This window comes from Stegodyphus dumicola, chromosome 7, assembly GCF_044657685.1.
Source record: "Stegodyphus dumicola isolate Sdum_Otavi_A_Nest chromosome 7, ASM4465768v1".
Classification (NCBI taxonomy): domain Eukaryota; kingdom Metazoa; phylum Arthropoda; class Arachnida; order Araneae; family Eresidae; genus Stegodyphus; species Stegodyphus dumicola.
The window spans coordinates 22,195,597-22,219,076 of record NC_140774.1 but is presented as its reverse complement, the minus strand read 5'-3'; the positions used below and the strand labels follow the sequence as shown (position 1 = coordinate 22,219,076).

At 37.2% G+C, this 23,480-nt stretch overlaps 1 protein-coding gene across 1 annotated transcript in view; it reads right to left on the bottom strand.

Moving 5' to 3' along the window:
- LOC118204274 (uncharacterized) overlaps positions 1 to 23,480 on the bottom strand; it is a 280,535-nt gene that overhangs the window by 101,630 nt on the left and 155,425 nt on the right. The window contains exon 21 of the mRNA XM_085821358.1: positions 11,479 to 11,568. Within this exon, the coding sequence (XP_085677484.1) occupies positions 11,479 to 11,568 (90 nt within the window). The remainder of the gene's footprint in view (positions 1 to 11,478; positions 11,569 to 23,480) is intronic.

Sequence of the window (23,480 nt, the reverse complement as noted above, 5' to 3'; positions counted from 1 at the left end):
TCCATTTTTTAATGAATGCTTTCACTTTATCTTTTTTTTTTTTTTTTTTTATTAATAAATACTAGATAAGGGCGGACGTGGGCAGAACCGATTAACCGAAATGGTAGAGGGATGGTGCCCACGTCCTCCGTTATTACTATTACTACTTTATCTTTTTGAATCAATAAATGCATTTCTGGCCCTTGCATCGATTTGCTCAAAACACTCAATTTTCCAAAAATTTCCATCAAATAGGTAGGTTTAATAATAAAATTGTCATCCCTAAACATATTTGCATCCTCATTATGATTTTCTTCAAGAAAAATTGCAATTTCTTCTTTGAGTTCAAGCACGCTTTGAATCACTTTTGCACGAGGTAGCCAGCGCACTTCACAATAATACAAAAGTGAGGTGTAAGCAGCTTCCATATCTTCACACAGCTTTGCAAATAACCCTAACTTTTAATGCACTGTTTTTTATGTAGTTTACATACATAAAAATGGAGCATGCAGTGTATCCAGAGAACATCGGGTGTTTTCCTTTTATTTAGCAAAATTGCAAAATTTTAATTGCAAAATAATATATCTTCAGTTATATTATTCTCTTCAACATATCGAACATATGCAATTAAATGTGCGTCTTTAGCTACATCGGTTGCTTCATCTACTTGTAAGGCGAATTTTGAAGTGCGCATCTGAGAAAATAATTGATCGCAAAGATCGACAGATATATCATCGATTCTTCTGCCAATAGTGTTATCAGCAAGTGATATTTGCATATGATTCGCCAAACATTGTTTTGACCATATTAAAAGCTGCTGGCAAAACTAATGTTTCTCCTAATTGTGTGTGGTTTTTTTACACTTCGCGATTCTGTAAGATACTAAGTACGATGCTAGTAACGCATTTGATGGAATATGAACTTTTTTTTTTTGAACGTTTGCTTTTGTTTAGAGAACTTATCCAATTTTCTTTGAAAAAATTCTTGGGACTTGCCGAGTATTGAGAATGCATAGTTTCAATGTGGCGTTTTAATTTTCCGAGTCTCATACTATCAGCAGCCAGAACTTTCGAACAAAACAAACACATTGGTTTTTCAACGTTATCAGTAATAACACTTGTAAATCCGAATGATAAATAAGACGAATCGTATTTTCTTGTCTTGGGAGTTCTTCCTTCTTGATTCCTACTATTTGTGCCAACACCAGTTTCGTCATTATTAAAGGATTTTCTCTTATAACCAGTCAAGAACTTATCCATTTCTTTAAAAGTATTAGGATAATTAATTTATTGTTCTTCTGCTGAGCTAAACTGAAGTCGATATTGTCTCGATTTTTAGAGAGTTATTGGTCGGCCAAGCAGCATAGTAGTTAATATGTACCTATATGGTTACGTATTGTATTAGCTGCACGTGCATCAATCCTGGCTAATATTCGCGCCTCCCCTTAGACTAGTCCCCGCCTCACAGTTTGGAAAACGCTGATTTAAACAGTGAAAAAATACCGAATGCTGATACACTTGAAGCAGAAATGGAGGGAAAAAAAAAGAGTTGTGTTGCTTTGCCAGCATACGAACTTACCCTTCGCTTTTTAAATTTGAACATCTGATTTGCCTAAAGTTCTTTAAATCGCTGCGTAAGTCCTTTAAGTGTTGAGTACTATTGGATTCGTTTCATACAGTGAAATGAGTTTGAAAAGAATTACCTTAAACTGACAAAAGCGAAATAACAAATAGGAATCATTCCAAACTATATGTAATAGCTGTATATGTAAGATAAAAATATATGAATCAAAATTATAATTTAAACTAACGATAAGCTCTTTAATTCTTCTTTAAAAATCATATTAACTTTGTAAGGATCTTAAGTTTTACTAACGTTTATTTTATTTTAAATCTTTACTATCACTTCTTATTTTCTACTTCCGGCCAGAATTATAAGCGTGAAGGAGTTTATGCAAAGTTGTCTGGCGAACGCCAAGTATTTAAGTGTGGCCTTTTTGCCAAGCAGAAGAGAGGAAGCCGTGAGTTCGAAGCAGGCCGCTTACCTTAGAAGTTACGCAGTTGCTACTTTGCCTTCCAGGCCAGAGGTTTTAATCCTCTTGATAAATTAAACGTATTGTAGTGTTCACAGTCTCTGTGCTACATACGCTTTCTGTTATTATAAGGCCAATCTTATTCTAAAGTTAAATTAGAGTTTAGTTTTATTTTGATATCTTTTAAGTTAGACCCCGAGTGGAGGGTCATTGTATTCCGAAGTACGGAAGTCATTGTATATAAAGAAAAAAAATAAAGGGTTTTGTATACCCTTCGTCTGTATCCTGTCTACTTACTACAATTAGTGAACATAGCTTTAGTAAGCTCTCTGTTCTAGTCAGGTCATTGTATGTTTCCGAAGAAGGTAAGAAGAAACATTGAACCTGATAGTGGCGCCCGACGAAGAATAACCATGGCCGAGTTTCAAGAAGAACCTGTGCTGCCTGCAGAAACAGCTCAGAATCCAGAAATGCCAGCTGCCGCCCTGGAAGGATTTGGGTATATTGTCCAGACCATGCGCGCTTCGATGAAACCGGAAGCAACGTTTAATGGAAACTCACAGGTAACCAGTTTTTTGGAAAAATTGGATGACCACTTCATGCTCTACCCCGTGCACGAGTTTCAAAAAGTTACCTTAGCTACCAGTGCTTTGAGGGGCCAAGCGCTTAACTGGTTCAAATGTATCGGCAGAAGTCTCTTGGGTCAAGCAGGAAGTCCCACCTATACCTACGAAAATTTCAAGACTGCCCTACTAAAAGCCTTCCCTGTTGTAAGGGATCGTGCGAAATTAGAAACAGAACTTTTCAGTATATATCAACAAAGAATGGAAAACCTCTCCAGGTTTATTTTAAGAAAAATTCACGTTTTCAAGCTCTTGTATGGAAACCGTCCGGATCCTGAAATAATTCAAGTGATTTTGCCGAGGTTACTACCCCAAGTGCAAGACTTTATTGAATTGAGAAATCCGACTACACTGGAAAAATTATTTGAGCTAGCAATCCAGTTTGAAAGTAGAAGAACGGCGGACGTCGAAAGAAGACGCCAATATCAACAGCGAAACCAATTTGGTACGCCAAGACTACAGCAAACTCAAGCACATGGCTACGGAGAAAAAGCGAATCAGTGGGCAAGGAAACCCGAGCATTCAAAAACAGCCGGCGAACGTCGACAGTTCAATAGCAACCCAGGAAAAAAGTCTCAAGGCCAGTGGAGAAAGAAGGAAAGCACCGAAAGGAAAAATAATTTAAACTAAAACGGATTTCTGCTGACGAGAGGGTGCGGAAATCCGAAGGCCACGAAAACCCCTCTTCCTACAAGTTAAATACAGTAATGGTGAAAAATTTAACTCTTCCGAAGATTGAAGTCTTGGTAAATAATATCCCGGCCACCGCACTCCTGGATACCGGCGCGCAGTGTTCCTGTGTGGCAGAAGTTTTTTTTAGAAAGTATTTTCGCAAATACCGCATATATAATGCGGATAATACAACAGTATTAGCGGCGCAAGGAGAACAATGTAAGTGCGTAGGTAAAGTACCTTTGTACATCCGTATCAAGGACGAACAAGTAAAGGTGATGTTTTTTATAGTAAAGAATTTGCAAGCACACTTAATACTAGGAATAGACTTTCTTTCAGACGCACAAGCTACACTGGATTTTAATGAAGCGTCTCTTAAACTGACGATGAAACCAGTGCGTGTAGAAAAGGTTGAACCGCCAAGGGTAAATCTCGACCACCTGCCTAATGACGAGCAAGATAGAATCCGACAAGTGGTAAGTGAATTTGCTTCCTTATTTAGTGATATTCCAGGATTTACCCAGGTTACTAACCATAGTATTGACACCGGAGATGCATTGCCGGTTCGTCAAAAACCATACCGGTATGATAAGAATAAGGAAAAAATTATAGAATGGCATATTACCGATATGCTACGTAAAAAGATCGTAACGCCTATCTCAAGTAGTTATGCTAGTCCGGTGGTTTTATGTAAGAAAAATAATGATTATCCTTTGGAGCATCCAAAAAGGTGGAGATTCGCTATTGATTACCGTAAATTAAATTCCATAACGAAATATCCGGTATATCCGTTACCGATTATAGAAGAAATTTTAAGGAACATAAAATCAACCAAATTTATGACAACTTTAGACTTAACGAATGGTTATTTTCAAATAGGGATCAGGCCTGAGGACGTGCCTAAGACTGCTTTTATAACCAAGTCTGGCACTTATGCATTTTTGCGAATGCCGTTTGGCCTTTCAGGCGCCCCAGCAACATTTCAGCGATGCATGGACATTGTGTTAAGACCTGTTCTCGGAAAGTCCACATTTATCTATTTAGACGATATCATTATTACTAGTGATAATCTAGACCAACATGTACAGGATTTAAGACAGGTGTTTTCTTTATTAAATGAGGCCGGTCTAAAAGTTAATGTCGAAAAATGCAAATTTGCAGCCCCTGAATTAAAATATTTAGGTTACAAAATATCGCAAAAAGGGATCGAGACAGATGAATCAAAAATAATCGCTGTACAAAAGTATCCGACTCCAAACACGGCAAAGAAGCTCTCTTCTTTTCTAGGACTTTGTTCATATTATAGGTCCTTTATAAAAGATTTTGCGGCTATCGCTGAGCCATTGTTAAAATTAAAAAGGAAAAAGGCAAGATTCTCGTGGACGGCCGAAGCCAATAGTGCTTTCGAAAAATTAAAACAAGCATTAACGCAAGCCCCTGTGTTGAAATTTCCTGAAAAGGATGAAAATTTAGAAATTTCAGCGGATGCTTCGGATTATGCGGTAGGAGCGGTACTTTCGCAAAATCAGCAGCCAGTAGCATTTTTTAGCCGAACTTTAAATCAAACACAAAGAAACTATTCCGCGACCGAGAGAGAGGCACTTGCAGTTCTGTTAGCAGTGCAAAAGTTCCGAGTCTATTTTGGAAAGGCGCCGATAACAGTATATTCTGATCATGCGGCGGTAACTAGATTGTACTCTGGAAAAAATTTATCCCCAAGGTTAATAAGATGGGCACTCAAGCTGCAAGAATATAATCTGGTAATCAAGCATACCCCCGGAAAGGAAAATATCGTAGCAGATGCCCTGTCACGAATTAAATTAGACGAACAGGGTAATACCGTAAAAGTTGCAATGCTGACAGCGTGTACAATAAATTCCCGAGAAACTGTAATAACCGAACTGGGTAAGGATCCTGAGTTTGGAAGTATTTATGAGTATTTGAAGGATCCTGAAAATTTTAGCCACCAAGATATTGTGGCGATAAGAAATAGGGCGGCCCATTACGAACTAATAGATGGTCTATTATTTTATACAAAAACTACGAATTCCAACAACGAATTTCGACCTGTTATCCCAGCTAGTCTTAGATTAAATATCCTGCAAGAGCTCCATGACAGCCCTTTAGCTTCTCATGCTGGTATTCGAAAAACTACTCAACGCGTACGCGAGGCAGTCTACTTTCCTGAACTGCAAAAGTTAACAAGGGCGTATGTCCAGTCCTGCCCAACATGTCAAGCCGTTAATTATATTAATTTCCGCCCGGCCGGGTTTCTAAATAGTATTAAATCCGAATTTCCAAATGAAATAATCGGCATCGATTTATTGGGCCCTTTCCCAAAAAGTCAGTTAAACAAAAGTCGCTATCTCCTTGTTATAGTTGATCATTTTAGTAAATGGACCGAAATTGTTCCCTTAAAACGAGCCTCCGCGAAATTAGTTACCGATTCTATTTTAAATAAATATATTTTAAAATACGGGGCGCCCCTAAAAGTTATATCGGATAATGGTCCTCAATTTGTAAGTAATATATTTGAAGACATGTGCCAAAAACTGGGCATACGTCATTTAAAAATGGTCCCGTATCGGCCGCAATCAAATATAGCGGAACGGGTCAACAGAAATATAGTGAAAATTATCCGTAGTTATGTTAAAAATTTTCATAAAAGCTGGGATAACTATGTCAATGAATTTGCTTTCGCCCTTAGGACCGCAAAACATGATACAACGGGAAAAACTCCTGCTGAGTTATTTCTAGGCAGAAAGATTATAACACCGTTAGATAAACTATTTTATGTGCAACAAAGAGCCCCAGAATTTAAAATGGGTGATATAGAAAAACTAATAAAAGAAGCAAAAAAGAATACAGAAGTAGCACAAAGAAAACAAAAATTGTATTATGACTTGAAACGACGGGGAGTAACTTATAAAGTAGGGGATGAAGTACTAAAAATTAAGCATTCACTTTCTTCAGCACCAGAAGATAAAACTGCCAAATTTTTCCCACGCTTTGAAGGACCATATGTTATAGAAAAAATAACTCACGCTGTTGTAGTATTAAAGGCAAGAAATGGTGAAACCTGTTCCGCAAACATTGACCAGATAAAACCATTCTATGACCGTAATAAAATGCAAATCTTTTCAGATCTTTTGCAGGATCCGGTACGGCAGACACCGCAGGTACAAGTTCCAGAGGTGGGAAAACGACAAGTACAAGGGCAAGCCAATGAGAGACAGAAGCAAGTGAAAAGAAAATTGCCCCGCGGAAAAATTGAAGGTACAAAGAAAAAGAAGCCGTTCCACCGTCCAAAAAACAGAGTTCACGAACACCCCCAGAATGAAGAAGGGAGAAGGACGACGTATGTGGAAAAGACCGGGAGAAAGGACGGCAACTATAACCCGGCTGTGAAACGGAAGATTGACTCATCCGACAGAACTCTCCGCAGCAAAAGTCGCCGAACTGCGGAAGGGCCATCAGCGGCGGAGGAAAAAGTACAAGAAAAATTTGAACGGCCAACAACGAGGTCCAAGCAGGATCACGACAGAAGTTTCCCGGTTCCACCAAGACCAGCTGCCTTCAAACGGCCAAGACCACAAGCAGAGGACAGAAGGAAGATGTTCAAGGGTGGCCGTAGTGGTGAAAAACGGAAGCTTCCAGAGGAAAGCACTGAAGGGCGAGCCCGTACAAGAAGGAGGATCAACCAAGCTACGGTTTGCAGCACCTTTAAAGACTGGGCCCAGAAAAGGATGTCTGAATATTACAAAGATAAGTAAAATTTTGTGTTACTTTACAAACTTAAGTTAATCTTTCATTCTTACTGCAAGTGGCAGATTTGAAGAAGTTTTACCTCATGCGAGGTCTACCTTTATCGCCAAAAGGGCGAGAAATGAGTTGTGACCGATTTTCTTATTATGTTTTTCAATTACTCGCGCGTAAAACTAAAGTTGATGTATAATAGCGTTGTCTAAAGACTTAAATATTGTAAAAAGTTATTGTATAAATTTTATTTAAAACATTCTAACAAGAAAGAAGTTTTAGTCTGAAAGACTTTTTGAAATGTAGTATTATTTCAATGTAGAAAGAATTGGCACTTGCTTTGAAAAGAATAGAAGTTAACAATGTACTACTAATGTATGTTTTCAAATGTGTAAAATTAACGGCATCTTGATATGTTCTTGTATACATGTGAACTGTTATTTTGAATGTTTAGAAATAACGTGATATGGTAAAAGTGAAAGTAATGTTAAAAAATTTGTTATTCGTGTGACTGTAAAGATTAAATCATGGTGAATATGTGTTAAAGGTTGAATGATGTAGTTAGGCTCTCTGACGCTACACTTTAGAGTTAGCCACTTTCAGAATAGTACCTCAGGGTCTAGAGTTGAAATTAGGGTGTGTTAAGAGGTCTCGTATGTTGAATTTTAACACGTTAGTGTTTTGATTATAGGAGGAAGTGTTGAACACATAGACAGAAACACATTCGTGTTTGGTGTTTTTACAACACATGTCAGAGAGCACGGGGAGAGATAATTAAAATAGTCATGAATGAAATAAGAATGTTAAGAAAAGTATATTCTATATGTTATTTGCAATGTCATTCTGTAACATTTCATTAAACTAGTTTTCCTTCCAGATCTCTGGAAGGAACCAGAATTGAATAAAGCTCCTGTTTTGATGCAGTACAGATGAAAAAGAAAAAAGATTGTTGTATATTCCGGGAGCTGCTATTGTAACAAATTTCTTTCTTTTAAAATTTTCTAGTTTCTAGCTAAGTTATGTTTGTAAAAGTTTGGCCTCGCGTTAGTTTCTAGAGCTAAAAGTTTTCAACAAGGTCGTTTTAGACCTCAGTTTCAAACTAATTAACTCTGGCGGGAAGTATGTAAGGATCTTAAGTTTTACTAACGTTTATTTTATTTTAAATCTTTACTATCACTTCTTATTTTCTACTTCCGGCCAGAATTATAAGCGTGAAGGAGTTTATGCAAAGTTGTCTGGCGAACGCCAAGTATTTAAGTGTGGCCTTTTTGCCAAGCAGAAGAGAGGAAGCCGTGAGTTCGAAGCAGGCCGCTTACCTTAGAAGTTACGCAGTTGCTACTTTGCCTTCCAGGCCAGAGGTTTTAATCCTCTTGATAAATTAAACGTATTGTAGTGTTCACAGTCTCTGTGCTACATACGCTTTCTGTTATTATAAGGCCAATCTTATTCTAAAGTTAAATTAGAGTTTAGTTTTATTTTGATATCTTTTAAGTTAGACCCCGAGTGGAGGGTCATTGTATTCCGAAGTACGGAAGTCATTGTATATAAAGAAAAAAAATAAAGGGTTTTGTATACCCTTCGTCTGTATCCTGTCTACTTACTACAATTAGTGAACATAGCTTTAGTAAGCTCTCTGTTCTAGTCAGGTCATTGTATGTTTCCGAAGAAGGTAAGAAGAAACATTGAACCTGATAACTTATCTGGATTGCTTCATTTCTAAATGTAATAAATTCATTTCTAAATGATGTAATAACTGAGATCTAAAACTTTTAACTCAAACCAAAACCTTTTTCTTCGTTGTGCTTACATATTGCATAACTACGCACTTCAGCTTCTCTCTCTACCTATTGCAAAAGTATAAAGAATGGAAATGTTCTGTGAATGGGCACGACTGGAGTGCCAAGTAATTGTGGCCACATATGTCAACTGGAAATAAAAATGGAATTACAACCGCCTCGACTGCCAAGTTTCTTAGATATTACGAAGTCAACGTATTAGCGTAGTACGCAATTAGAAGTTTTCCTAAGAGAGTATCTTCCCCAATTAAGAGAGCAAATTCTGGCAAATGTTAATGTAGCCTCTTAATATAACCACTGATTTTAATATAAGTGATGTAGTTTTGATAGGGAAAGACAAACTACCTGACAGGTGGGAAAGCTGATGGAGTTGCATAGAGACTGTGATAACAAGGTAAGAGGTATTACACTGGAAATACTTTCAGGTGCAATAAAAAGGCATACCCAAATATTATATCATTTGGAATCCGGAAAGCTTCATAAACATCTGTTTTCAGAATTTCGAATTTCAGGTAGCTATTTAATGTTTTATTTGATAATTGAAAGTGGTTACTTACGTTAATTAATTAATTATTCTTTTGATAATGATAATGATTTTTCTATTTGCATTTAGATTGCGGTAGTTAGTAAGATAAAATATACAGTAGTAGCTAGTATGATGAAAATGGGCTTTAAATGTAACCCATTCATGTTATGTTCTATGCTACAAGATTTTTGAAGATGTATTATTTTATTGTAAGATTGTAAATTTGTGATAAAAGTGTTTCTCGCAGTTCAGAGGATATTCTAACTCTCTAAAGGGATTAAATTACTGCTTGATTACACCTAAAGGGATTAAATGACAAAAAGGATTAAGGCTGTATAGATTAACCCGGCACTGTTTCGCGCTATTTATTTGAATCATGTTTGTTATTGTTTACAATAAATAGTCAAAAGGCACCATGTGTCAGATAAATAACTCAGCAATTCATAAACGAAGAAACTACAGTAACAATAAAAACAACCATATTTTAAAGATATGTGTTAAATATTACTACTTGATACAGTGATACTGAATGATATCAAGTAGTTTAAGTAAAACTGAGATAAAATTATATTGACCAATCAACAAAAAAGTCTGTCTTCGCAGAATTTGAAGCAACACAAACAAATAATAGACTATTTCCTCTCACACATTTAACTTGTCCACGCATTTTGTGAACACTTTAAAATTAAACCATTCTTCTTCATTAGAGCTGTTTTAAGCATCTTCGCAAGTTAAGCGAAACCTTTTTTATGTTTCAGAATCTGTATCTGAGTTCAAAATACTCGTCTACTACACCCATTTTATCCCTTTGTTTTCTTTTTTTCGGATTTCCCCCCCCCCCTTTAGCCTTTTCCGCTTGTTTATTTTTTTCTTCTTTTTCGTTTCTTATTAATTATTTTCCCGTACTGTTTTTCCAGTTTCTTTTTCGGGTTTGTACGATGTGTTAAAGATGTCAGATTTGCTTTTGCGTCGACCTCTGTTAGGTTCCATCCGAGGTAAAGCCTTAAGGAGAGATCTAATCTTTGAGCGTTAAAAAAAATCGATTTTTATGTTTTGGGAAAAAACTAAAAAAAAATTAATATGCATGTTAACACTTAAAGAAAAAGGCGTAACTATATGAACCAAAATCTCGGGGCAAAATGTACCATGTATAATATTAGTTTGGAGACGAGAAAATTCACACACTCGTAAATATTATAAAACAATAATTTATTGCATTATTAACTTTCTGATTCATTTAGAAAATCGGGAAAAAAGAAAAAAAAAATACATATAAAAAAAAAATATTACACAAAAAGGGATCACAAATTCAAAGTAAATGCACTGTCAAGTTTCTGTTAATAAAAATTTGTTATCATTTTCATTTCTTCGTTTATGCACCGAAAACGCTGTCTTAAGATGATGCCAAAGGACAATGGATTATTAAAGATTTACAAGGCTCTCCGCTGAAAGTGAAGACAGCCTTTTGGGAGGATTTTATAAGGAAAATTGACTCGTGTTCACATTACACATGGGCAAAACTACGAAAATGTCCAAAAGTCGGCCCGTTCACAGTAACGTGAATCCGAGTCGAACTACCAAAGTTCAGCTGTCTTATCCACTCGGCCACTTGGTGCCCACCTTAAAGAAATAAATATTAATGCCTTTGGGAGACTTGTAGAAAGAACAACACATGCCAGTTCGAAATATGTTATTAAACGAAATATCAGGAATTAAGAATTGTGTGCTTACCTAAAATAATTTTTCATGTTCTTCTGAAAATTTTTAACATTTAAAACTACAGAATGTGTAGAGAATAAATATAAAATATTGCACGTTAAATCTCTTTCGTAGGTAAAGGAGTTCTCTTAGGAATTAATTGATCTGTTTTAGGTAAATAATCCAAGCAATGAAATAATAATGAAAAGAATAAATGAATGAAATGAATGAAAATTAAACTGAGGGCGTGTACTTTTTAGTATATCAGTGGCGTGGTAGCATGTGCTTATTATTTTTTATGTCAAGCCTATATAAAAAAATATACTACACAATGTATTCAGAAGTTTTTTAAAAGATTTTGTAGAAAGAATTATAATAAAAAAGTGTTAAACTTACGTCTGCTACGTTGAACATCATGTGATTATAAACCGTCACCCAAGCGGTACGAAAGTAGTGACTGACATATGCAGCAATGTATTTTTCTTTCTAATAAGGATAGAAATGAAAGTTGTTTTAATATCAAAGCAATATTGTGCATTGATAAAAATGTAACAGGACTCAGTTTGTCTTAAATGCTCTTCGAAAATCATCTTGTAATCATAGACTAATATTTAAAAAATATATATATATATATATATATATAACCAGTCAAACTTCCACCAATGGATACTCCACTTTAACGGATACTCCCTATTAATGATCAGCTCCTGAGTACTCGAAACTTCAAATTAGGTAATCCTGATAACTAACAAAACTTTGTGTCCCGTGCATGCTCATTAATTGGAGGCACGAAAGTATTATTTTAAAACAAGTTGAAACTCCATTAGTGGACACGGCCAATTAAAGGATAGCACCTGAATATTCAGATTTTCGAATTAAAAGATCAATGCAGTCCCATTTAGCTGACACCGCATTGATAATGAATAAAAACCTGGTCCTAGAGTGCTCCTTGATGACAAGTTCGGCTGTATTATATATAAAAACATTTCTGATCTATATATGAAAAATATACCTAGACTTTTTCCTGTCTTCTCTGTGGAATACTTTCTATGTATTAGGTTCAAATTTATGAATTTTTCTTAGTGTAAACAAGTCCGTCAATTTTCTCGTAAAATGTAAAATCTCGTAAATCTAAGCTGATTTTATATTAGAAGTACATTTAAATTTTAGAATAATACAGTGCATATCTTCTTGTAAGGAAATGGAAATTACAATCATATAAATTATTGTATGACTGTAGGTATGATCTGCAAAAGATTGAAAAAGATGCAATCCGCGCAAAACGTTTCTTTTAATAATGACATTGATATGATTTTGTAAGGATCTAAGTTTTACTAACGTTTATTTTATTTTAAATCTTTCCTATCACTTCTTATTTTCTACTTCCGGCCAGAATTAAAAGCGTTAACTTATTTATGCAAAATTTGTCTGGCGAACGCCAAGTACTTAAGTTGTGGCTTTTTGCCAAGCGAGAAAGAGGAAGGAGTTAGACGAAGCAGGCCACTTGCCTTAGAAGTTTTACTCAGTTGCTGGTTGCCTTCCAGGCCAGAGGTTTAATCCTCTTGATAATTTTAAACGTATTGTAGTGGTAACAGTTCTCTGTACTACATACTTCTTCTTCCTGTTAATATAAGGCCAATCTTCCACGTTTATTATTTCAAAGTTAAGTTAGCGTTTAGTTATATTTTTATGTTCTTACGTTTAAACCACAAGTAGTGGGTCTTTGTATTCCGAAGTACGGAAATTATTGTAAAGAGAGAAAAATAAAGGGTTTTGTATACCCTTCTTGTGTATCCTGTCTACTTCCCACAGTTATTGAACATAGCTTTAGTAAGCTCTCTGTTCCGAGTCAGGTCCTTGCATGTTCCCGAAGAAAGTAAGACGGAACATTGAACCTGATAGTGGCGCCCAACGAAGAAGAATAACGATGGCCGAGTTTCAAGAAGAACCTGTGCTGCCTGCAGAAGCGGCTCAGAATCCAGAAATGCCAGCTGCCGCCCTGGAAGGATTTGGTTACATTGTCCAGACCATGCGCGCTTCGATGAAACCAGAAGCAACATTTAATGGAAACTCACCGGTAACCAGTTTTTTGGAAAAATTGGATGACCACTTCATGCTCTACCCCGTGCACGAATTTCAAAAAGTTACCTTAGCTACCAGCGCTTTGAGGGGCCAAGCGCTTAATTGGTTCAAATGTATAGGCAGAAGACTCTTGGGTCAAGCAGGAAGTCCCACCTATACTTACGAAAATTTCAAGACTGCCCTACTAAAAGCCTTCCCTGTTTTAAGGGATCGTGAGAAATTAGAAACGGAACTTTTCAGTATATATCAGCAAAGAATCGAAAATCTCTCAAGCTTTATTTTAAGAAAAAATCACGTCTTCAAACTCTTGTATGGAAACCGTCCGGATCCTGAGATAATTCAAGTGATTTTGCCGAGGTTACTGCCCCAAGTGCAAGACTTTATTGAATTATGAAATCCGACTACACTGGAAAAGTTATTTGAGCTCGCAATCCAGTTTGAAAGTAGAAGAACGGCGGACATTGAAAGAAGACGCCAATATCAACAACGGTGCGCCAAGACTACAGCAAACTCAAGCACACGGCTACGGAAGCAAAGCGAATCAGTGGGCAAGGAAACCCGAGCATTCAAAAACAGCCGGCGAACGTCGACAGTTCAATAGCAATCCAGGAAAAAAGTCTCAAGGCCAGTGGAAAAAGAAGGAAAGCACGGAAATGAAAAATAATTTAAACTAAAACGGATTTCTGCTGACGGGAGGGTGCGGAAATCCGAAGGCCACGAAAACCCCTCTTCCTTCAAGTTAAATACAGTAATGGTGAAAAATTTAACTCTTCCGAAGATTGAAGTGTTGGTGAATAATATCCCAGCCACCGCACTCTTGGATACAGGCGCGCAGTGTTCCTGTGTGGCAGAAGATTTTTTTAGGAAGTATTTTCGTAAATATCGTATATATAATTCGGATAATACGACAGTGTTAGCTGCGCAAGGAGAAAAATGTAAGTGTATAGGTAAATTACCGCTGTATGTCCGTATCAAGGACGAACAAGTAAAGGTCATGTTTTTCATAGTAAAGAATCTGCAAGCACATATTATTTTAGGAATAGATTTTCTTTCAGAGGCACAAGCAACGCTAGATTTTAATGAAGCGTCCCTTAAGCTGACAATGAAACCAGTTCGTGAAGAAAAGGCTGAACCGCCGATGTTAAACCTTGACCACCTGCCTAATGAAGAGCAACGAAGAATCCGACAAGTGGTAAGTGAATTTGCTTCGTTATTTAGTGATATTCCAGGATTTACTCAGGTTACTAACCATAGTATCGACACCGGAGATTCAGTGCCAGTTCGCCACAAAGCATACCGGTATGATAAGAATAAGGAAAAAATTATAGAATGGCATATCACCGATATGCTACGTAAAAAGATCATAACGCCCATCTCAAGTAGTTATGCTAGCCCGGTACCGTAAATTAAACTCCATAACTAAATATCCGGTATATCCGTTACCTATTATTGAAGAAATTCTAAGGAACATAACATCCACCAAATATATGACGACTTTAGACTTAACGACTGGTTATTTTCAAATAGGGGTTAGGCCTGAGGACGTGCCTAAGACTGCTTTTATAACCAAGTCTGGCACTTATGCATTCCTGCGTATGCCGTTTGGCCTTTCAGGGGCACCGGCAACATTTCAGCGATGTATGGACATTGTGTTAAGGCCTGTTCTTGGAAAGTCCACATTTATCTATTTAGACGATATCATTATTACTAGTGATAATCTCGACCAACATGTACAGGATTTAAGACAGGTGTTTTCTTTATTAAATGAGGCCGGTCTAAAAGTTAATGTCGAAAAGTGCAAATTTGCAGCCCCTGAATTAAAATATTTAGGTTACAAAATATCTCAGAAAGGAATCGAGACAGACGAATCAAAAATAATCGCTGTACAAAAGTATCCAACTCCAAACACGGCGAAGAAGCTCTCTTCTTTTCTAGGACTTTGTTCATATTATAGGTCCTTTACAAAAGATTTTGCAGCTATTGCTGAACCATTGTTAAAATTATAAAGGAAAAAGGCAAGATTCTCGTGGACGGCCGAAGCCAATAGTGCTTTCGAAAAATTAAAACAAGCATTAACGCAAGCCCCTGTGTTGAAATTTCCTGAAAAGGATGAGAATTTAGAAATTTCAGCGGATGCTTCGGATTATGCGGTAGGAGCGGAACTTTCGCAAAATCAGCAGCCCGTGGCATTTTTTAGCCGAACTTTAAATCAAACACAAAGAAACTACTCCGCGACCGAGAGAGAGGCACTTGCAGTTCTGTTAGCAGTGCAAAAGTTCCGAGTCTATTTTGGAAAGGCGCCAATAACAGTGTACTCTGATCATGCGGCGGTAACTAGATTGTACTCAGGGAAAAACTTATCCCCAAGGTTAATAAGATGGGCACTCAAGCTACAAGAATAATCTGGTAATCAAGCATACCCCCGGAAAGGAAAATATCGTAGCAGATGCCCTATCCAGAATTAAAATAGATGAAGAAGGTAATACTGTAAAGGTGGCAATGCTCGCAGCATGTACAATAAATTCCCGAGAAACTGTAATAACCGAACTGGGTACGGATCCTGAGTTTGGAAGCATTTATGAGTATTTAAAGGATCCTGAAAATTTTAGCCACCAAGATAATGTGGCGATAAGAAATAGGGCTGCCCATTACGAACTAATAGATGGTTTATTATTTTATACAAAAACTACGAATTCCAACAACGAATTTCTACCTATTATCCCAGCTAGTCTTAGATAAAATATCCTGCAGGAGCTCCATGACAGCCCTTTAGCTTCTCATGCTGGTATTCGAAAAACTATCCAACGCGTACGCGAGGCAGTCTATTTTCCTGAACTGCAAAAGTTAACAAGGGCGTATGTCCAGTCCTGCCCAACATGTCAAGCAGTTAATTATATTAATTTCCGCCCGGCCGGGTTTCTAAATAGTATTAAATCCGAATTTCCAAATGAAATAATTGGCATCGATTTATTGGGCCCTTTCCCAAAAAGTCAGTTAAATAAAAGTGGCTATCACCTTGTTATGGTTGATTATTTTAGTAAGTGGATCGAAATTGTTTCCTTAAAACGAGACTCCTCGAAATTAGTTACTGATTCTATTTTAAATAAATATATTTTAAAATACGGCGCGCCCCTAAAAGTAATATCGGATAATGGTCCTCAATTTGTAAGTAATATATTTGAAGACATGTGCCAAAAACTGGGCATACGTCATTTAAAAATGGTCCTGTATCGGCCGCAATCAAATATAGCGGAACGGGTCAATAGAAATATAGTGAAAATTATCCGTAGTTATGTTAAAAATTTTCATAAAAGCTGGGATAACTATGTCAATGAATTTGCTTTCGCCCTTAGGACCGCAAAACATGATACAACGGGCAAAACTCCTGCTGAGTTATTTTTAGGCAGAAAGATTATAACGCCGTTAGATAAATTATTTTATGTGCAACAAAGAGCCCCAGAATTTAAAATGGGTGATATAGAAAAACTAGTTAAAGAAGCAAAAAAGAATACTGAAGTAGCACAGAGAAAACAAAAGCTGTATTATGACTTGAAACGACGGGGAGTAACTTATAAAGTAGGGGATGAAGTTGTAGGGTTTCTATTTATTTTAACTAACATTTATTTTAAGTGTAAACTATCTTTCCTGTCAAGCCTTACTTTCCCCTGGAACTGTGCCAGAATATGTAAATTTGAGTAGAACGCGCAAGCATTCAAATTATCAGCGGAAGTAGTATGATTTAAATAGAAGGAAACGAGTTCGGTGAGAGAGTTATTCTTACTTCGCGAGCGCGGAGGTAGAAATCGAGAATTAAAGAACCCCGCGTTGCGGCCTATGTGCTTGGCGGGAAGTAGTTGCAATTGTTCCAGTGAGCTTCAAGTCTGCTGAATTAGCTGCGGTATTTGTAAAACGCGGTGAGTTAGTTATTTTAGAGAGCCTCGTAGTTAGAATCTTGTCTTTATTTTCTTTTCAGGTTTTTATTTTTATTTTGACTGCCTAGTTGGCACAGTTTGTAAGCGTCAAGAGGACGCAATTGTAATTTAGTACGTTGAATAAAAAGGGACTTAAACCCTTTATAAGACTCTGTGGTTTATACAAGCTTTCACAGTCACCTCTTGGTTGCGTGCTAGTTAGAGGCGCGCAACGTTATATTGGCGCCCGAACACTTATCGAACTGAAATGGCCGAAAACTGGATGGAAGCCGCTGGACAACACCAAGAAATGACAACGCAGTTAGAAGGATTTGGATACCTGGTCCAGACTTTGAGAGCATCAATCAAGCCAAACGTCTATTTCGACGGAAAAAATTCGGTGTCCGTATTTTTAGAAGGTATAGAAAACCACTTTCAGCTCTATCCTGTGCCTGAAAGACAAAAAGTTGCTATTGCCACATCAGCACTAAGAGGACAGGCCGCGCTATGGTGGAAAAATATAGGCAAATTTCTTTTAGGTGAATTTGGAAGCCCGACGTATACATTTGAAAATTTCAAAAAATCGTTAGTAAAGGCCTTCCCCATAGTGAAAGATCGCGCACGGCTGGAAGCCGAGCTATATAGTTTCTATCAACGGGATACAGCACAATTGACGGACTTTATTTTACGAAAAATCAAGCTAACGGATATGCTGTATGGCAAGAAACCCGATGCGGAGATTATTGAAATAATATTACCAAGATTGTTACCCGCTGTCCAAGACTACTTTGAAATTAGAAACCCAACCACATTGCAGGAACTTTTCGAATTGGCGGTGAAGTTTCAAAATCACAGAATCGCGGAAAAAGCGAGAGGGGAAACATTCTCAAAGTACCAGAAGGAAGGAGGAAACAAGAAATGGAAATCGCTCATATGGGGAAAGAACTATCAAGCTAACGCATCGAAACTTGAAGGGCAAGGCCCAAAAAGAAAATTTGAAAATAAGCATCCGCGTACCCAGAAGACACAGATTGAAAGGAAAACTTTAAACGACTAGAGGGGCCTGTGAAAGGGAGGGTCCAGACCCCGGAAGTTTTAGAAAAACCCTCAAATAGACATCTAAATACAGTCATCGTAAAAAACTCACAGCTACCAATTATACAAGTTCTGGTTGGCGATGTACCAGTAGAAGCCCTCATCGATACAGGAGCAGAAGGAAATTTCATGAGTGAAAAGTTCTTCAAAAAGAATTTTTATAGGATACGACTCTTTAAAACCAGAAATACGGAAATTATAGCGGCGCAAGGAAAAACATGTCACTGCATCGGGAAAGTATCATTAAACATACAGGTAAAAGAGGAAAATCTCAAAGTATTAATTTTTGTGGTGAAACACCTCCAACACTCTCTTATTTTAGGTATGGACTTTTTAAGGGCCGCGAGGGCCAAATTAAATTTTCAAGATAGTTCCGTGGTGCTGGAGATGGACCAGAGGGTGGTGGAACCGGTGGAGACACCTGAATTGGACCTTAGCCATTTGAATGACCAGGAAAGTAAAGCAATACAGCAAGTGGTGAGTAATTTTTCTCATTTGTTTTCAGAAAAACCGGGAAACTGTCAGATCGTGACTCACAAGATTCAATTAAATGCCGAAAAACCTTGTAGGACTAAACCTTACCGCTATGACAAACAAAAAGACGTAATCATCGAAGAACATATTCAGGAGATGTTAAAGAATAAAATAATAACGCCCATAAATAGTGAATACGCGAGTCCAGTCGTACTATGTAGGAAAAAGAACGAGTTTCCTCCTTCGGATAAAAGGGCTTGGAGGTTTGCTATCGATTATAGAAAACTAAATAGCATAACTAAATTCCCAGTTTACCCTTTGCCGGTTATAGACGAGATCATTAGACAGATCAAATCGACGAGATATATGTCTACTTTGGACTTAACGTCTGGCTACTATCAAATAGCTATGAGACCCGAAGATATACATAAAACCGCGTTTATAACAAAATCGAGCACTTATGCATTTTTACGCATGCCTTTTGGGTTGTGTGGGGCCCCATCAACATTCCAGAGAGCTATGGACATTGTTCTAAAGCCTGTCCTAGGAAAATCAACTTTAATTTATCTAGATGATATAATTATAACGAGTAGTACGTTGGAACAACACATTAGTGACCTCGAACAAGTTTTTAAATTATTAAAAGAGGCCGGTCTTACAATTAACGCCTCAAAATGCAAGTTCGCAACTAAAGAACTTAAATATCTCGGTTATAAAATTTCGCAAAAGGGTATAGAAACGCAAGATTCAAAAATAAAAGCTATTAAGAATTTCCCACCGCCCAACACCGCCAAGAAATTTTCGTCTTTCCTTGGACTATGTTCTTACTATCGATCTTTCATAAAAGATTTCGCTAATATTGTTGAACCACTCTTAGTAATCAAAAGAAAAAAGAGTAAATTTACGTGGACAGCGGAAGCGAACACAGCTTTTGAAAGATTAAAAGAAGCGCTTATTAATGCCCCTGTTTTAAAATTCCCTGAGGGGGACGAAAACCTGGAAATTGCGGCAGATGCATCAGACTATGCGGTGGGTGCGGTTCTTATGCAAAATAACCATCCGCTGGCATTTTTTAGTAAAACATTGAATCAAACACAAAGGAATTATACAGCTACAGAAAGAGAAACATTAGCCGTATTAATGGCTGTACACAAATTTCGAGTTTATTTCGGCAAATCGCCAGTAACAGTCTTTTCGGATCATGCGGCTGTTGGTAGACTTTACTCGGAAAAAAACCTAACGCCCAGGTTAATAAGATGGGCTTTAAAACTCCAAGAATATAATATCACAATAAAATATAAACCGGGTAAGGAAAACAATGTAGCTGACGCACTTTCTCGTATAAAACTGGACGATGAAGGTAATGAACTTAAATGCGCTGTGTTGACTTCAAAAATTTTAGATTCTAGAGATACGGTTATTACTGAACTGAAAGCTGATCCTGAATTTGGAAATATCTATGCTTATTTGAAAGACCCCGAAGGCTTTGAGCATACAGATATCGATGCGATAAGAAATAGAGCAAAAAACTATGAAATAATAGATAATTTATTATTCTATACGAAAACAACGAACGAAAATCTTGAGTATAAGCCAGTCATCCCAGCCTCGCTTCGATTAAGCATTTTGAAGGAGTTGCACGAAAAAAAAACAGCGGGCCACCTCGGGGTCAGAAAGACTTTAAAAAGGGTACGCGAGGCGGTATATTTCCCGCAATTATACAAAATAGTAACGGCGTATGTCAGGTCCTGCAATCAATGTCAGTTAATAAATGATATTAATTACAGCCCGGCCGGGTACTTAAATAGCATTCGCGCTACATTTCCGAATGAAATTTTAGGCATAGATCTCCTTGGTCCCTTCCCCCAGAGCGAGTTAAATAAAAATCGTTTTCTTTTAGTAATAGTAGATCATTTTTCAAAATGGATAGAAATTGTTCCACTTAAACGCGCGTCAGCCAAAACAGTCGCAGATGCATTATTACACAGATACATTTTAAAATACGGTGCACCGATAAAAGTCATTAGCGATAACGGAAAACAATTCATTAGTCAAATATTTGAAAACATATGCAATGGACTTGATATACGCCATATCAAAATGGTTCCGTATAGACCACAGGCTAACATAGCAGAAAGAGTTAATAAAAACATTGTAAAAATAATTCGCAGTTACGTTAGCACACATCACAAGCGCTGGGATGGCTACATAAATGAATTAGCTTATGCTTTAAGAACGGCACATCATGATACTACGGGAAAAACTCCAGCAGAATTATTTTTAGGCAGAAAGTTTAATACGCCTTTAGATAAATTATTCTTTGTGCAACAAAGAGAGCAGGAATTTAGACAAAAGGACGTGCAAAAGCTAATTGATCAGGCGCTTAAAACCTCGGATACGGCAAGAAATAGGCAGAAAATTTATTATGATAAAAAACGCCGTGAAGCAGATTTTAAAGTTGGGGATAAAGTATTGAAACGGAAATTTTCTTTATCAAGTGCCCCAGACAATTTTATGGCAAAGCTAGCTCCAAAGTTTGAAGGCCCCTATGTAATTCAGGAAATCAAAGGAGTAGTCTTATATCTTAAAAACGAGAGAGGGGAAATCTGTAAAGCAAGTCCCGACCAGGTGAAAAAATACTATAATCCAAATGATTTTGAAATCCTTAAAAGTTTCTTGCAGGACTCAAGTCTAAACGAAATAGAAGGGCCAGAGACTGCAACAACTATTCCACCACCCAAGAAACGGAGAACTGAAGAGAGACCTAGCACTTCTACAACCCGGACGTCGGTATCAAAAAGAAAAAATGAGTTTCAAACTCCGGCGTTTAAGAAAAACAAAAATACAGATGAACCGGGTAAAGAAACCGTGGTAAAGACGAAAACACCACCTACAAAAGATGGCAGGAGAAATTACACATCAAGGAGAACGCGCACACGGCCACAGAGTCAGGTGCCAGCAAGGCCGCCGTTCCGGAAACTGAAACGCCAACAGGAGGCACAGAAGTACGAGGAACAGAAGAAATTCAAGGACTCCAGACCGGAGGACGTCAAGACCAGCCGTCCCAGGCAGAAACGCAAAGGCCAACAACCAGACGATTACTCCGTCAAGAGGCCAGCAGGTAGAGGACGCAAAAGAAAGATCAATGGGGACGACACGCGGAGATCAACAAGGAGAAGATTGACATCCATGACACCTCTAACTTGGGATCAATTTTGTCAAAAACGGATGACGGAGTTTCAAGCATCGAAAACTCAAAGATAAGTTAAAACCTTCTATAAATTTTTTTTTCTCTTTTGTTCCGAAATGTTATGCATAAGTACGAAGTTCTATGTTTTGACGAAAGTCAATATGTCTCGGTTGAGACTTAGTTTTGTTTTACTTTATTTAGATAAGGCAAAAGTATTATTTTCTTTAAGTGTAAAAGCTAAAAACAAGCATTTTCTGTTGGTCGAAAGACTAATTCTGTTATGTTAAAGCCAAAATTTGGCCGGAGATAAAAATAACTTCGTATTCTTGTACTAATAAGAATTTTAGTTTCAGTGCCGCCAGCTTGGCGAAGAATGAGTAAAGTAAAAATTTATTTTCTCTTATTCATTTTATGGTAAATTGTAAAAAGCATATGTATTAAACTTTTGTAAATGTATGTAAATACTTGCATGTTATGTAAAAGTAGAATTTAGTCTAGAAGCATAAAATTGTAGATGCTAAAAGTGAATGCTTAAAAGCAATGAAGTCAAAATTTAAGTATTAAACTGTAAAGTCATGCTTTAGAGCGAAAGCCTGCATGTTTAAAGATGAATGAGGGGGAAGCTAGAATGAATGTGTTTTGTAGGGTTCTCCACCTACATTTGAATTTTTAAGACTGTTAAAGTAGCTCATTGAGTTGTAGAATGTCGAGTAAGGTGTGTCTATTTGGTTGTTGAATTCTAACAAATCATGGTGGTTAGGGGAAGTGTTGTAAGACTAAAACACGAATATTCCCGTTTGACACCACACACGGTGGAGAGCCAGGGTAAAGTTAAATTAATGCTTGAAAAATTGAATGAATGTGAAGTAAGCAATAACTAAGAAAAACGAAACGTTAAAAACAAAAATTTATTGTGTCAAGAAAGTGTAAATTATAATGTATGTAGAAAGATACTGATACTTATTCCTTCCAGATGCTGGAAGGAAAGACCAAGATTGATTGATGAAGTCCAGGAAAAGTTGCTGTAAGAAGAAACGACTAACAGAATTTTAATTGTTACATAAGATTTTTTTGTGTAAACGAGGCTTTCGCCAGTTAGTTCAGAATTAGATAAACTTACAACAGGTCGTTTGTAGGACCTGCTTCCAAGTTTTCCAAATTCTGGCAGCGGCAAATGTAGGGTTTATATTATTTTAACTAACATTTATTTTAAGTTTAAACTATCTTTCCTGTCAAGCCTTACTTTCCCCTGGAACTGTGCCAGAATATGTAAATTTGAGTAGAACGCGCAAGCATTCAAATTATCAGCGGAAGTAGTATGATTTAAATAGAAGGAAACGAGTTCGGTGAGAGAGTTATTCTTACTTCGCGAGCGCGGAGGTAGAAATCGAGAATTAAAGAACCCCGCGTTGCGGCCTATGTGCTTGGCGGGAAGTAGTTGCAATTGTTCCAGTGAGCTTCAAGTCTGCTGAATTAGCTGCGGTATTTGTAAAACGCGGTGAGTTAGTTATTTTAGAGAGCCTCGTAGTTAGAATCTTGTCTTTATTTTCTTTTCAGGTTTTTATTTTTATTTTGACTGCCTAGTTGGCACAGTTTGTAAGCGTCAAGAGGACGCAATTGTAATTTAGTACGTTGAATAAAAAGGG